This window comes from Cygnus atratus, chromosome 6 (assembly GCF_013377495.2).
Source record: "Cygnus atratus isolate AKBS03 ecotype Queensland, Australia chromosome 6, CAtr_DNAZoo_HiC_assembly, whole genome shotgun sequence".
In the NCBI taxonomy this organism is placed as follows: domain Eukaryota; kingdom Metazoa; phylum Chordata; class Aves; order Anseriformes; family Anatidae; genus Cygnus; species Cygnus atratus.
In genome coordinates, this window is record NC_066367.1 from 34,029,256 (window position 1) to 34,046,721 (window position 17,466).

The following is a 17,466-nucleotide window of genomic DNA, read 5'->3' on the forward strand; positions in this document are numbered from 1 at the left end:
CTGGTCTGCAGGATTTCTTATCAGTTGTGTTTTCTGGCAGCAGAGGCTGCTAACAAGTCTTGAGCATCTCAGGCAGAGACAGGTGACTGCCAGTGCGGATAACACTGAGTTGGGAAATGCAAACACCAGTGGGCAGGGATACACAAGTGGGTGGAGAGACAGAAAAGATCTGCAGGGACACAAACCCTTCCTTTTCTCACTGTGAACTTCCCTATCACCTTGTACTTCCTATGGATGCCTACAAGAGGGACAAAAGGGTATTTAAGATTCAACATCCCAAGCATTGAGGGAGAAATCCTTCAAAGACAAAAGTCTGAGGCCCCAGTGTTGTATGGATATTTGAGGAATTGCTTCATTATATGAAATTTATTTCTCCTGACCAATCCAGATGTATGCACAGGGCTGTGCAAACAACTCTGTGTTTTTTCAAGTACCATATGTTTCTTTGATCTAGTTGGTTAGCTTTTGTATGCTAGGTGTTTAGCAAAGTTACTTTATAATGATCTACTGCTGTTTTTTTGTGGCAAATATATGTTTCATTAATTGTTCAGATGAAAGTCTTCTTAGTTACCAGAGTATTTCCTTTTTCTGGGCAGCTTCCTTGCCCTTCAAAGATTCTCAGTGGATGCTCTAGCATAGTCCTTGTTAGATTTTACAGGAAAATGAGTTGCTTTCTAAAACAGTGAATCCTGTTTTAATTAGCAATTTATTTTTAGACTTTAAATGAGCTGCCTATGAAGAAGTAGAATAAATTACCTGGCAAATTACTTTGTTTATTAAATAATAGTCTACAATTAAAATGAGAAGAAATTAATTATTTAACCTTCTTGGCAATGTTATCATTTTAATATAATTCTAAATTAAAACTTCTTAGATGGGGGAGTTTGCTTTCTGCTAGATCCATTATTGATATGGCTGCATTGCAAGATTTTTTTTTAATTTGCATTGCACAATTAAAACCTCAACATGATAATGAAATTTTGAAACCACTATACGTATGTGAGTTGTTTGGGGTTTTGTTGTTTTATAGAAAAGTTGTATTTAATGAAAACAATATACAGATGGTGAATTACTAAGCACATCAAGCTGGAGCAGGTATTGCCTGGCAGATTTAAAATTAAATGTGTACCAGCATAAGATCAGAGCTTAGACAAACATGCAGTCACTAAATCAGGTTTACACAGAACTTTACCAATTACGCTGTTTGTAGTTTATCTGAGAAAATGCATCCAACTTTGCTATTTAACAGTAAAAAAGCTGACATTTTCCCTACATTTAAATGTCATCAGACAACAGGCTGTCTTCTGGCAACGGATTATCTCATACCTCGGAAGTGTAGACAGCAGTGAACTTAGGGCAATAACAGATGGACGGACAACATAATTCACAAAGGAAGTGCAATTGAATCAAAACACCTGTTGGTGAGGCAGAATGGAGAGGTTGTTGCAGGTTATTGATTCTCTGCCATTTCAGATACTTAAAGGTGACAACTGTCTACCACAGTCTCCTATAATATATCTGTTTTAATGGGTCTTTGAGGATGAATTGAAACAAGAATCGAAGACTCAACATGGAGGTTTCAGAAAATTAAATGGTTTGAATGAGGAGCATGTAGATATTCCTGCATACTTGATGGTCAAGGTATCTGGTGAGGTATCTGCTCCCAGCATGGGTGATGTGCTCTCTGGTCAGCCAGCATAGCTTTAAAATGAGATTAAAATGAAACAAAACTCACAATAAATAAAATTTTTCATCTCCCTCCTGAAAATAGATGGTATCTGTAAGTAACTTTCCTCTTCTGGACATTGGTTGTCCAGGGTGAAGGTTAGCCATTTCATTGTTGCTTAATTCTCTAAACAAGTTTACATGAAATGTTAGGCCATATCTATCAAATTTATTTCTATGACTTAAAACGTATTTGAAACGAGGTAGAGTGAAAGTGGACAAAATGTATGGCTTGCCTCAGTAAGAAATTCCAGTGACCTTTACCTTGTGTCAGACAGTTTTTGTCAAGGATCTGCCACTGTCAGTTCTCATAAATACTCAACCAGAGTTGGTCAAACTTAGGCTTGCGCTTTCAAAAACTCTTATCTGCGCAAAAATACTGGAGACAGATCTGATTTTTGCAACTAAAATCTTGGAGGGTCTGTCCCTATTATTTGTGTACTTGAAGACTGGTGCCGACAAGTCTGTCCCCTTCCCTCCAGTCAGGAGCAAAAAAGATGAAGCTGAATGCTTCCTGTAAAAGCTGGGGCAGCAATTCTGTCAAGAGAAAGCCAGACCTTAGAGTAGTGAGCAAGAAATTTGTCCCTCATCTGACAGTGGGAATCCACCTCTCCAAGCCCTGAGCAGTGTGCCAGGGAAGCCGTGGGGGTCAAATGGAGAAGAAGTGAAGATGCGATAGCAAAGGAGGCATTAAAAGAATGGATTGATGGGAGGAGTCATATGAGTCTTTGTGTAAGGATAAGAGACTGGAGGTGGTGGGACAGGAAGATGGGAATAGGAGCTGAGGTAAGACACCCCCAAAACTGTCAAACACCATTATCTGAATTGTAGAGTCAAGGACATATAAGTTGATTGTTTTGAGATCCTGGGGCTTGATTTTTCAGGAGGGCAGTCATAACCTTACTTGAAATCAGCTAAAGTTTGGCTTTAAATGTAGAGTCCTACATAATGTTAATACTTTGGAAAACCAAGCTATAACAATCTTAAATGAGATATAAAAATTGCATTCAGTAACATTTGTAAAGAAGTCTATAGAAAAGCCAATGAGGAAATTCAATTTTGAAAATGGGGTTTGAGTAATGTGCAATAAATGTTGAGGATAATTTAGTTTCTTGAGGTAGAGAAAATTACTATGGGAAGCTCATTTGGATTTGGTACTGACTAATCGGAAGGAAATGGCTAAGATTCTAATGGTGATAGACAATTTGAATTAAAGTCATCACAAAGAAATAGAGTTCATGATTCTTCGGAGAAGGGAAAACTAGCAATATCAGCAGGACAGCTTTAAAAAAAGACAAATTTCAACAAGCTCAGCAAATTGCCTGCTACACCTATGCAGACAGGAATGAGGAAGGTCTGGAAGCTACCAAGAAAGACCAAAGGTCTCGAGACCAACTGCACTCTACTTTGCCACTTTCTGTCCTGAAACTATTACAATAGCTAGTAGGGCCAGGAGCACAGGGGAACAAGGTGTGCATAAGCCTCCGTATGACTCGTGTGTCCAAGCTTTAACCTGTGAAGAGAAAATATCAAGCACAGCTGTTTTTATCTCTTCTCATCATCAGAATTGTTCAGAATCTTGATTCTTTTTTGATAGCCAAATTGTTGTGCTAAAGTTAGAAACGAACATATAACTGAATGTGAATTTAAAGGAATGCCCAAAAACATAGTACCTAAATCAAGAATGCAGATTAAGTTATAGAAGAATATTAGGTTACAAAATGGATTGGATAACACAAATGGATTAGAAGTAAGTGGAAACCGAATGAAATACATATCCATTACTTACTGAGAAATGAGGGAAATGCAAAACAGGGAATGTGCAATGCTGCTGTTGTTTTCTGTCTGCAGCCAGGAGAGGAAAGGACTAAAGAATAAATATTTCAAGAAATTAGCTGTTTCCACGTCAGTAGGGCTGTATGAATAGAGAAAGAAGTAGTAAGTAGTGTCAGAGCATCTGGCTACTATCTTCTGGGTGAGAAATTGCTAAGTCCTAGAGAACTAAGTAAAACCCTAGTAATTCCCCACCTCCTCACCCCAAACAAACAAGCAAAACAAACAAAAACAACAAAAGAAAGGTCAAGGAAATCAAGGAAATTATAGATTACTCATCCTAACTTCATTATGTGGAAAAACACAAGAATTAGTTATTACTTGAGATGTAAACATCTTAAGAATAAGATTATGATAAACTGGCCAGTATGGATTTGTTGAGAACAAACAATGCCCAGTAAATTTAATCTCTTCTGACAGCATTCCTGCACTAACTAAGGGAAGTGGTAGATTTTTGACACGTGAAACTTTTATCAGAAAGCTGAAGAACAGTGACTTGAATTAAATCACTGTAAATGGGTATTCAGCTGGTTGAAAAATGTCGCAGTGAAGATCACTGTGAAAAATGTCTGGCTCCCTCTCCTTTACCATCCCCCGTTGGGTATACTGATATGATCCCCCAAGCTGCCTTCTCTCCATGTTGAGCAGTCCCAGCTCTCCCAGTCTCTTCCTATGTGTCAGACACTTCAGTCTCTGCATCATCTTTGTGGCTGTTCACTGAACTCACTCCAGTATATCCACGTCCTTCTTATCCTCTGGAGTCCAGAACTGAACACAGCACCCAGATGGCTCACCAGTGCTCAACAGAGGGAAAGGATCCATTGACCTGCTGGCACTGCAGCCCAGGATGCTGTCACCCTTTGCTGCAAGTGCACATAGCTGCCTCATCATTAACATGTCTGTCAGGACACCTTGGTCCTTCTCTGCAAAGCTGCTTCTAATCAGTTGGTTGACAGATACCACTCCTCAGGATCAAACTGGAGCATGAGCCAAGGAGAGTTCAACAGAAAACTGCTCTTGTCCCAGTTCTATTTGGTATTTGTCTGAACAACTCATCTGTCTGAGTAATAGCATTAGTGGATGGTGCTGAGCTGAAGGAGGTAGCAAATAAAATATATTAAGTGATACTGAAATCTTTGAGAAATTTTTCAAAATATGACTTGGGAAGGAAAAATCAATTGCACGAAGACAGAATGGGAAGTAAAGACATCAGTACTGTCTCAGGCAACTCTGGAGATACTACAGACTACAAAACGAACGAAAGTCAACAGTTTGAAATGCTATAACTCGTATTGGGCTTGTTAAATTCAGTGGATGTGTGTGTACACCACCGAAGGTATTGGTATGCTGTGCACTGGTGAGGCTGCAGGTGGGATTCCTTGAGCACTGCGTTGTAGGAAAGGGATCAGTGAGAGATGACTGAACAGCACCTATGAAGAACTGGGTTTGCTTAGTTTAGAGAAGACTTAGAGTGGATACAAGCCCTTAACATTTCATAAAGACTATTTATTCATCTGACAATAGGAATAACGTTTGTTATGTCTAGTGCACAGAAGATTAAAAAGGTTTGGCTTAATTTATAGGAGGGATGACTTGTATTCGATTTTAAGGAAAGATTCTCCACAAGTAGTGGGCCCGTCATCTGAAAGGAGACTGTAGGAAGCTGTAGGGCTGCTTTGGGTGGTGGCTGTGAAGGAACTAGGAAGGGGATTGCCCTGGGTGTGCTTATCCTGCCTCAGGGTACGATACTGGGGCGAGCAACCTTTGGTGCCTCCTGCCAAGCCCCTCTGTGGTGATTTCACAGTGATAGCACACGTGTGAATGAAGGCTTGTATAACTGATATTTTTGGAGCCAAACATTTTCATTGGACCTGTACTTGCACTTTGTGTCCACGGTGTGATGTTTCTCTTCTGCTGTAAAGCACTGTAATCTTGCTACTGCAGCCTTGTCCTTATCTGGGGCTCAAAAATAATTCTCATATAATTGGGTTAATTTACAGACCACTATTCACTCTTGGACAAATCCAATGAAGTCCACTGTCATAAGACAGGTTTTCCTGGTCTGGAATATTTAAGTTCTATTGAGACCCCTTTTCCGTTTTGCAGTTACTGATGTACACAGCAGTTACACCAGCTCTCAGATTCCACGTCCCACTTACGCAGTCAAGGATTGTGTTTGCTTTAGCTATCAGGTCACACTGGTGTAAACCCTTGCCTCGTCTCTCGCACTGCATTCTGTACCACAGATTGTGAGGTGTGTTCCAGATGCATTGACCTTGTGCATAATTCAGGCTAAGCAGAGAATTAGCCTCTGTTGGTTGCAATGGTTTTCTTATCAGGAAGTTATCATCTATAATTTCTAGGCAAGACAGATAGCAGCAGCCTGAGACCACCAGAATATGTTTTCAAGAACAAAATCTTTCATTGTAACAGGTTTTTTTTTCTTCTTCTTCTTTTTTTCTTTTTTCTTTTTTCTTTTTTTTTCCCTTGCTCAGGTGTTTAAGCATTTGCTCATAGCTATTTTCTTGTCTGATTTGATGTTCTGTAAAAAAGCCATTTCTGATGCATCTCTTAAGCTGTTAAATTATCAACCTTCCAGGTGCTGCTCTGCTGAACTATTTGTAATTTTAAAGCTTTTGATCCGATGTACCATTCCCTTGCTTCTTTGTGAGGGGTCATGAGAGCCAGAGGGCTCACAATTTCAGAATATAAATGTAACGTCAGGATGTTTTTAGTCAAGACAGCTAGATCACTAACACAGGGTGCCAACTGTGTCTGGAAACCATTTTTTTTCTTTGTTTTACAGGCAATGCTACAGCAGTTAAGCAATCCCGGTATAGGATTATCATTCAGGATGCTGCCAATGGGGGACATGCATGCCCAGACACCTTGTATGAAGAAAGAGAATGTGAAGATATTCCCATTTGTCCAGTGTATAGGTAAAAAATATTAGCTTTGAATCAGTTTCTTGCTAGTGGGTTTCCAGTTCTCTAGAAATTAATCTTGTTGGATCATCCTGCACAGTTTTCACAAGAAAATGACATAGAACTGGAAAATGCAAAGTTATAAAAATAACATGAATAGTAATAACAATATATAAATAGTAAGTTTTGCAAAATATGTAAAAGTAGAGATAAGTTGGAGTTTTGAAATTATCTGGCTTCATCAGAATGAGCACCGATAGACACAGCTCCTGAAAATGGTAACTTCAGGGTCTGAAGTGTTTAAGGATAGTTTTACTGGGAACTCCCCCCTCTATGTACCTAAAAATCAATGCAAGCTATTTTGGTACCACAGGCACTCAACTGCCTTAATCATAATTGTATGCTTATTGCAGAAACACAGTCTTCTCCCCTGATGCTCTCACTCCAGTGAATAATATGCACTTTAAAAATTTCTGATTAGACAAATAGTACAATAGGGCAATTACTCACCGCTCTCATTAAAATTCTATGACCCATCTGTTATACAATGTTAGTAAATAGAAATGTATTATATCTTTGCATATAAATCTTCAAACCACACATCCTGTAGCACATGGACTCAGAGCAGAGCAGGCAACTGAACGTGGGGCCAGAGCAGGAGCTGAAACATTCAGCTCTGCATGGCACTGTACTGCACGGCACTGTGGAAAGCTACTGTCTTGCATTCCTGACTGACACACATCATAGCACGGAAAGCAGCAGATTGTGTAAAGCATCAGTTGTGTGAGAAAGGGTTTGCAGGAAGAGAGTCTGATTTCAAAGCTCACAAAGTTTATTTTGTGACTTTGAGTTATGCCCCACAAAAATAAAAGGAAATATGGTGGAAGGATGGTGTGGCTTTCTAGAAGGTGAACCTTACATCTGAATTTCAGTTCACAATGCTTATTTCAGGTCTGATTAAAGCTTTTTGTTGTTGTTGTTGCTGTTTTTCCTTGAGTCTCTGCAGTATATCATCATCTATGTCTCAGCTTTCAGAAGTTTTTGTCTGGACATATTGTTTTCCAATTTTAGCTACTTAATTCTTGACCTTTTCCTCTCGCAGGTGGAAGACCCATCGATGGAGTCACTGCATACTGGTACCAGATTCAGTGAGACAGGGTGTGCTGGGATATAATGAGGCGTGTGGACATGGCTTGCAGTCAAGGGGTAAGCTTTCTCCATGCAACCTTGAAATATTTAAGGTGATGGAGGGTGACATTTAAGTAGGGTCTTTACAATTTTACAGTAGCCCATTTGGAAACAGTGACTGAAGCACTTCAAGTGTAAAATAAAGTGTTTTAGGAAGTGGATTCATTATATAGCTTTGCTGCTGTACTGAAAACTAAAGTACCAGTAACATGATAGTTTACTAGGAGTACAGGGATGGATTTATGCTGGGTATTCATGTATCCTTACAGTAAGTACCCTTGTTCTTCTGCCTAAAGATGAAGTATGTGGGCTTTGAAAGAACTATCTATCTATAGATCTCTGTGAAGTAATCCATTCTTGGCGCTAAAAATGGAAAGGATAATTTCCTCGTGATTTTAAATTTTGCTAATAATTTGCCTGAGGCCTGATTTTTATTAGGGCTATTTGAGGAGTTCAGTGTGGGTAAAGGCTTTGGGCTCCTGCCCTTTGTGTGATTAAGCACTTGGAAAATACAGCGATCCAATTGTCTGAACAAAAGCGTTAAGAAGAATTTCACTATTCAGAGTATGTGATGGGAGTCTGTAGCAGTTCCTGCAGATGGCTTGAGATTTGACTGTTATCAGTCTGCTGAAAAATCTAATAAAACCTTTAACAAAAGGTTATTTTTATTGAAAAAAGATTACTATACAGGTATGCTAACTGAAGAAACTTGACATAATAATTTACTCCTTCACAAGGTTAGAAACTATTCTTTAAAGATGAACTGAATTTCTTACATAATCTGGAAACAAAGGAAAAGAGAGAGAAGCCCTGACAGTATGTGGGCTGCATCTGAAAGAAGAAATGTTTTAAACTAGAACTCAAAGGAGTAAATAACTTTAACTAGGTTTTGACCACAAGCCTATCCACAAGGTTTTCAAAGAGAACTCTGTAAATTGAGATGTCATTAAATGTGTTCCTGAATCTCCATGTGAAGGGAAGGTAATCTTTATGCTTCAGTAGGTGCATGAACTTTTTATTAATCTTACTCTGACAGAATTTGAAGCATAATAGAAAAGTATTTTGCTTATTTTTGCTCTGTGGAGAGCTCTCCAGAAATTAAGGAGGCTATGTAGTGTTTTGGGGTAATCATGGGAAAGGAGTCTCACAGCCTGGTGGGTTTAAGCAAATTTTGCTTCAGTGCCAGGTTCGCTTTTTATAATTAGCTGAAGTTTTCACAACAGCTCCGATTTTCATAATTGCATGATGTGATAGAACCAATCTGCTAGGCACTACTGAGGATGAATGAAGTTTCTGGAAAATGAGTTTTCAGTTGAAATGCATGGAAGATTTTTGAGACATCTCAAAACAAGAAAACTCCTACAAACGAGAGGAGTGATGTCCACGGAGAAGGCAGTTGAAACCAAGCTGCTAACTGATGAAGTTGCTTCTGAAAAACAAGCTGGTAGATTTTCAGTGATTCTGCACCTTATCTGTAAAAGTGTTTAGTAATGGAAACTTTCAAAAATCTTATGTTTGAACCTTGTCTTGCTACCTGAACTCTTCAAGAGCAGCTAGCATGTGTGAAGAGGTGCTGTGTTAACAAACTGTCACGGAGTAGCCGTTTAGCCAAAGGTGGCAGCTGCTTACACACCTTGCAGGATGTCTTCCAGCATGTAGACTTCAGCACTGGAGGACTTCTGAACTTATCATCCTTCACCATGAAAGCAGCCTTTGGAGGTTTTCTGAAATAATGTATGAGGCAAATCCAGAGAGTTGGCTTTATTCAACCTGGAAAATGGGAGTGAGGATGGAGTTGCACTCCTTCCAGAAGGGCATAGTGAAATAACAAGATAACGATCATAAGTTGTAGTGACAAAAATTCCCAGATTGCCTAGGAAGGCTGTAGGTGCATTGGAGATGCTTAAAACTCAATTGAATAAGGCTCTGAGCAATCTTTTCCAACTTATAGGCCCGTCCTGCTTTGAGAAGGCATTGGACCTCCAGGTGTCCCTTCCATCCCAAGTTATATTGTATGATTGTGCGAGTCTATAGAGTTCTTTTGAGGGTGAACTGTGCTATCAGTGTAAGAACTCTAGGTGCCCTAAATCTATGCTTTCCTGCAATATTCACGCATCCTACAACAGTTTGCGTTTGAGGTATCACCAGTATTCTACACAGTAACTGGCTTGCATTGTGTGTCAGTGTCTTTAACTGGTAAATGCTTATTCTCCAAAGAGTGTATGAATTTGCCCAACTTCTTTTTTACTATATAACAGCTATCACCCTTTTAGGACTAAAGAAAATCAGCCACAGAGTATTCACTTTAGAATTTGTTTTTTCTTTTGCTGTCCATGTCCTGACTGTCATGGAAATAAGAGGATTTCAGTTTTCAGTGACTACCAGGTCTGGCCAATTATAAAGGCATTGAATTAATATCAATTATTCCTACAGAAAGAAAGTGTATGTATGTGTATATGTTTAGAATATATTTAAAATACTTAGAACTGTGACTCTGCTGAGGGAAAAAGAAGTCTGAAATGGCTTTCAAGCTCCATTCTTAGGGTAGATTCTGAGATAAATACTTACAGATCTTGTTCCATGAGTGTTTTCACTGAAATGGCACATGTAACATGCTGAAGATACTGAGATTTATCTGAGTAATGAGCAGAATAGCCAAAGAGATGATGCCTCTCTGAAGCTGCAGTTTTCACAGCTTTATCTTGGAATGATGTTGCACTAATTAAAACAGCCTTTCATTTTGTATATCACCTTCAGTAGACTAACTTATTCAGAAAAAAGGCAGGAAGGTAAGAGGAAAATAATGTTTAGAGCTAAGAAAAATACTTGTTATTTAAACTTCATTAAGGCATTATTTGCAAAAGAACGTGAGATGGGGCACTTGAGAATAAAACAGGGTGGGGGATATTACTGTTGCTTGACAGTGACATAGACAACATTTCTAGCAATAAATGAAGAGCTTTACAAGCTTTTCTATTGCTATATAGCTGTCATTTTCCTCGAGAAGTGACTAATTTACTAGAAGGTGTCAAGACTGTGAGAAAATTGCTTCTGCTTCACATGCCCTTTGGTGACTTTACTGTTCTCTGATGTTTGTGATGGAAGATCCTCCAGAAATGACCTCTCTCTTCAGTGCTGACATGATCAGCCATCTTAGACATTCACGTTTTTGGGGGAAAAAAATGTGTTGCTCATTACAAGGGATTGTTAACATTTAATTAGTGGATGGAAAGCCTGCTTTAAGCAAGTGTCTTTGAAGGCTGCTTCAAAAGCCATTGGATAAAGTAAATGGACACGTATTAAAGACCAGACTGATGTAATGAGGCTTGGCTTTAAAAAAAGTAGTCTTGGAAATACCTGACAACATGGTTATGAAAAAAGTAGTTACTTTCCAAAAGCAGGGAGAAGCTGCAGCAATGGAATATGTCATATCTTATTTTCTTCTGCTCCTGCCACATCTTAACAGCGATTCATTTGAGGGATTTGACCATATCTCTGAGCATTAAAAGAAGGGATATGTCCATCTCTGAGCTGTAAGTCCCCATTGGAAGAATACAGAAGTGCAATGACAGAAAGCAGCAAATTAACACAGAAGCAAATATTCTTAGAGAATAATTTATTGATTTGTGTACAGTAAAACAACAACAAAACCACCAATGCCGTAATGAGAAACTACTACTCTGCTTTGGAAGAAGTGTACTCTCCCTGGCTTACCTGAGGTGACGGGGTGGACTACTACTGGATAACCTCCTTATGCATCTTAGTAGAACATTTTTTGGGGGTATGCTGTACTGCCAGACCATGTGTGATCTATTTCTTTTTTCCGTTAACAAGGTTGTAAATTAATACCACATGGGATTTGATGAGATAGTTGTTGATATAGATATAATCTATTTCAGTGCAAAAGTTGATACATGAATTGACAGTGAAAAATTGGGAATGCAGGAACCACTGGGCTCGAGGAATTTAGGATTCCTTTCTCCTTCATTGCAGGTTTCTGCAAACTCATTTGGAGTTTCTGTGGTGTAGCTATAGTAATGTTGTAAATGAGTCTGGTTTTAGCCTGAGATGCAGATCAGAAACTTATCATTAGGAGAAAAAAAAACAGTAACAGTCTGCCATGTAAATTTTTATTGGTGTGTTTAAATGCAGGGATTGTTCCAGTAAAATCTTATCTAAAATACAGGTGGAACTGTGATTACAAACATAATTTGTAATAAATTAGTGACTAAGTTAACATTTGTTCCAAACTAAGTAAGATGAAAGGATGAATTTTGACATTGCCTGTTAATACTGCATCTACAAAACTATTTTAAAGAGGTGTCTTTTAGATATATTATCTACTGTACTATCAATTTGGAACACAGTAATGGCCATATACATTACTCTTGTTTCTACTGAAATTATTTTGTGATAATCTATTTATAATGAGATGTGCCATCAGAAAAGCATCAGTGTTACCTTTTTTTTTTGCTTGTCAGATAGTCACCCAACAGTTCTTATATTCCCTGTTTTGTAGGTAGTTAATATAACAGAGATGCATTAATTGTATTTTGAAGTGCGAGGTGCTGCAGAATGCTTTTGCATAGAAATACCAATTTCAGTAGGTACATATTGAAATCCTTTTATAGTTTACAGGCTAGAGGCACTGTGATATCCTAAAGTTTGCAGTGGGTATGTTTATGATGGTAAACATGGCAAAACCATGGAGTACTTGAGTTAGATGGTGATATTTTATGAGCAGTGGTTTGTGATTCAGTCCTGCCTGTGCATAAATCTGTCCAGCTGATAGCAGCTTACCTGTAATCAGTAGCTCACTCCAACATTAGCTTTGCCTGGTAGGACACTGGCACCTTGAGCCTTATTCTGGGTGATACTGAGGGTTTGATAGGTTTGTCAATATATTTTTTTATATTATTATTTTTATTTTTATTTATTTATTTTTTCCTGATGATGCTGGTCTAGGGACCCAATGGTAATTGGTGGTTGCTGGGAAATGACTGGGAGTGTGGACTCGGGAGCACAGCAAGCAGAACATGAGTGGTCTTGGCCAACATCACTGTCTGGAAGATACCTGCTTGTCAGCTGGTAGTACTGATAGCATATAGCTGAGGGAGAAATAATTACTAGGGTAAGGACAGGAGCTGGGTCTTGTTAGTGATATATTTGAAAAGGTTCGTGAAGTGAAGTCTGTCTAGGATCAACATTCAGGGATAGTCTTTCCAGGATGCTATCAGTTGCATCTCTCTGCAACTTCGCCAATGTAGCCAATCTGTGTCATACTGCAAATTCATACAGTACATGTTATCTGTGTTTTTATTTCCTTGTCACTGATATTGCAATTTGCAGCTTACAAACACATGGGGAGTAATAAGGTGATAAGAAGCAACCAAAATAGAATAGATTTTACTATTATTTGTTCTTGATAATCTGATTTCTTTCCTTGGCAAGGCAGCTTGCTGAGGGTTGGCAGTAAGGTAAGTGGAAAGCAGGACAGATAACATTCCCTTGACTTTAGGAAGACTTTGAGTCCAGTCCTACATGATAGTCTCCCACAGGCTATTCAAGTTCAGAAATTCAAGTTGGATAAATTGGAGAATGCTCTGAAATCAGTATGACCTAGAGAAATGCACTATGAGGTGGTTGTGCAAAAATAAGTTCAAAGCTCTGTTATCAGCTGTTTGCTGTCAACCAGGAAGGCCATTTCAGATGTTATCCCACCCGGCACATGTAGTCTTGGCTGTCTCCACTGTTTTCACTAACAGTGTGCATAATGAAATAGAGAGTACCAGTATAACACATCTGAGTAATCACAAATTGCAGGTTGTGAATACTTTGAACTGCAAGCCAAAAAATTCAAGTTGGATAAATTTGAGAATGCTCTGAAATTGGTAAAGTGAAATTTTCATTAAAGAAAAAAAATACGTAGCAGTTACACTGTGTAGAAAGGCAGCAGTACTGCAGAGGTGAGTGTCGAATTGAGTTATGGACTATGAGTTAGTAGCATTATGCTGTTGTAAAAAAAAGTACACATCATTAAATCATCTATTTCTTGCATTTTATTTCTTATCTCCAGCCTCCTGAAATTGATTTTTCTAATTCCTAAAATAGAATATTTTTAACAGGTAATCCCCACTTTTATTTCTGTTCGGTAATGTTTTCTGCCACTGTAAATGATGACAAACAATTAAGATCAAATACAAACATCAAACCTTTTCTTAATTAATTCTAATTCCTTGTTTACCAGCAGAATCAGAATAGATTAGGAATTTTATTTTTCTTCCAAAATATCCAACTTTCATTCATCAGAAAAAGATAGTTATTTATGAATCTAAGCTCTGGTGAATATTAGTGAATGATTTTAAATCTCTTGAATTTAATGAAAATTTACCTTTGATTTTACACTTGAAAATTATTTACAGTCTTTGTGAACTATGCATGAACTGTGCACAGGAATTTGGAATTTGAGAGATTTATCATGACAATATGGATGTTTTACTACATAAACCTGGATTGTTTGTATCTAATTTCTACCAGTTTACCTTTATGGTCTGATCTTTAAAATATTTCCCAAAATCTGTGTTTAATTCTGACTTTGATAGTAGTTTCATACAAAAAATGTGTGATAATGTTTCACAAAGAGGAAAACAAGGAAAAACTGAGGAGGAGACAGTAATGCAAAAAAAAATTTTTTTTGGATAACCTGTATGTATGCATTCGTAGCCTACAGTAGCAGTATGTGGAAAGTTTCCACTCACAGGCAGGTTTTTGATGGGATATATTTGAGTTTGGGCTCAAATAGAGCCAAATTGGGTTAGAATTGACCAGTAGCAGAGAGGAAAGGGCAGATGTTGACTATGTGAGATGTGGTGGATAAATCACTCTGAGCATTTGTGGCTGACTTTGAGATTTCTGCAGTTTTGAGATCTAAAATCACCTACTTGTGTAGAGATCATCCTGAGCCCCTTTCTGAAATCCTGATGACTTAGCAGAGTTGTCTGTGTAAATATTTGCATGGCTTTATTGAAGGCCGCAGAAGGTAAAGTAATAGTTTGGGGAATTGAAATTAGTCCTTGTATTGTATTACATCCCACTGATTTCCAGGTAATGTTTTCTTGTAGACCAATTTTTCTTTACTTTGGACTTAGTTGATAGGACAATGGGCAGAAAGATTGATACCGATTTTCCAGTGACAAGTTGCCGACAAGAGAATGATAGTGGCCTACTCTCCTTTTTTATGGAAGATGTCAGCAGACATCACAAGACACTTAAAACAGTGCTACTATATTTCAGTCTGGGTCTGGTCCAGCTTCCATCTCAGGTATATCTACTGTAAGAGTATTTCACGGGCAGTAGGAGAATTGGCATGACCTTACTTTATAGATGCTAACTAATGGCATGAGAGACTCCGACTCATTCTGTCACTGTAGCCTTGTGCCAGCAAAACATAAAAACTAAGGAGACTCTTGTGAGAATTTGTCCTGACAGTAATCTACAGTGCAGCATTTTATCCAAAGGCAATTCAGTATTCTGTAGACTTTTCATAAAATAAAGATGATGAAGTCTGCATCAGATAAATTATATGTATTTGATTTCCTTCAAAAATAGGACGATATATTCTACTCTGTACAAGGAAACAAGCAGGCTTTCTAGCTTAACTCTGTACAGTTCCTATCTGATAAACAAAACAGGAATATCAGCATCTTAGTACCACACGCAGCATTTATTTTCTGGGAAAAAAAAAAAAAAGTCTTGATAAGTAGAAAACTCTTTTGAAGCCAGAAGGCATAAACACTGAAAATGTATATTACAAGCATGTACCAATAGAGGGATTGTTAAAAGATCAAAATAATGAGAAGTAAAGCAGAGGAACATCAAAGCTTTCCAGGCTATGTATTTCTGCCTTGATTAGGAGGAAGGAGGGAAGAAGGGGGAAAAGAAGGCTTTAGATCAATAGGAAATGGCCCAATCACCTCAAAGTCAAAGGCAACACCATTCAAATGTGTACAATTTACAAGAATTGCTAGAGCATCTCAATCATAAAAGTCCCAAATGATCTGACAGTACTCACACCATATTTAGCAGGTACACATAAAGAGTCAAGATCATCTTATCTGAAGGAAACTCCTTTTAAAATGTAAGGGTAGATAGATTTTCATTTTGTCTTTCATCCCTCTGATTAAGTTCAGCTCTCTTTGGTCCTCCTAAGATTTCTTTCATCTAGTGCGTAGTCTCTATGATCTAAGAAACTATCTTTGGTGAAAGTCATTTTTGGGGTCCGTTTTTTAAATGATGAATTGTCATTAAACAGAGTATAGCAGATGAAAGTGGTCCAAGGAGAACCAAACTGTGCTGAGACTTACTCAGGAGGATGAAAGACATAATGAGAGACATAATGAAGAGCAATCTCTTCCTCCAACTGGAGACAGGCCCTTCCAATTACAACTTGTTTTAGCATCATCTTCCATTGATTTGAAATTCAGGCTATGAACTGTTGATTCAGACTTTTCATACAAACCTGAGAAACTTCTATTATCTGAACAGTAGGCGTGTGTGGTCACACTTCTTGTTTTGTGCAGAGGGTGTTATAAACTATAACTGAAACCTTTCTGTGACCATGGATTGTTTGTAAGTAGAGCTGATTGTGCAGCTTTGTCTGCTACTTTTCAAAAATACAGGAGCCATTTTGCTCTAAAACTCTGTGTTTTGATGACTTAGAACCTGAAACAAGAGGGTTTATAATCCTTCGTATTTTATATGAGCTCACATAACTGTCACTGTAACTAGTTATATATATATATTTTCTTTTTCTCCATGTTCTTCCTAGTCTCTTTGCCTCTTCTGTGTCTGGTATACTGCAGTTCCATGAGTTAACCCTGCAGTGTGTAAACCATTTCACTTTATTGGTGATTTTCAATTAAATTCAATTATCCGTTTTTCATGAGACAATTGAGTCCATTTTGGTCACCTTTTGTGTTTGCTATTTCATATAACACTTTCATGTCCCTCTAGCTCACATCCGTGCTGTAGACAGTCCCATTCCGTACTGATATAGATCTACTTTTGCTTTTATAAATTTTTAATTTCCTTCTTGTTATGCTTATGCCGCTTACAAATCCAAAGATAGTTCATGCTAAAGCCATCCTGGTTCACAGGAAAATTGTTAAAAATTCATCTGAGCTGCCCATGATAAGATACACCTACTCTGGAAATGGCCTGAAGGAGAACTTTTCTTCAAATAGGCTCTTTAAACTGGAGACCTTAAAGCATGACCAAAAATAAGTAAGTTTATTAAAAAGCTTTTATACTCTTAGTTGTTGGAAAATCATTAGAGATGCTTTTCTCTGAGCCATTACCGGAATAATGTCATCTTGTCCATAATGATCTCAGTCAAGCGGAATAACAAGTTCTAGAAATTCCAGAGACATTAGGTGGGAGGATAAAGACAGGATATTTATTCTTACAGTATGGTGGTACACAAGATACTTAGTTTGGTATTTATTTTACCTACTTGAAGAAATGGTTGGTTCTGGGTTGAAATGCTGATGCTACTTAAATCAATGAAATATTAGAGGACTTTGTCAGTTCTGTGGGAAACAAAACAAAAAACAAACAACCAATAAACAAACAAACAAAAAAACACAAACAAACAACTCAGCTATTGGTGAAAGGAAAAATAGAGATGTTGAAAGGAATGGAAAATTTTGTTCTTGGCAGATATTGTTTATTGTCATGCTGCTAAAGTTTGGCCCGTCTAAGGATTTTTTGTTAGAGGAGCTGAGTAAAAGTTGCATTT

At 37.9% G+C, this 17,466-nt stretch overlaps 1 protein-coding gene across 1 annotated transcript in view; it reads left to right on the forward strand.

Moving 5' to 3' along the window:
- Nucleotides 1-17,466, forward strand: part of THSD7B (thrombospondin type 1 domain containing 7B) — a 263,133-nt gene that overhangs the window by 123,335 nt on the left and 122,332 nt on the right. Inside the window, exons 10-11 of the mRNA XM_035556107.2 lie at nucleotides 6,365-6,497; nucleotides 7,585-7,688. Coding sequence (XP_035412000.1) covers nucleotides 6,365-6,497; nucleotides 7,585-7,688 — 237 coding nt within the window. The remainder of the gene's footprint in view (nucleotides 1-6,364; nucleotides 6,498-7,584; nucleotides 7,689-17,466) is intronic.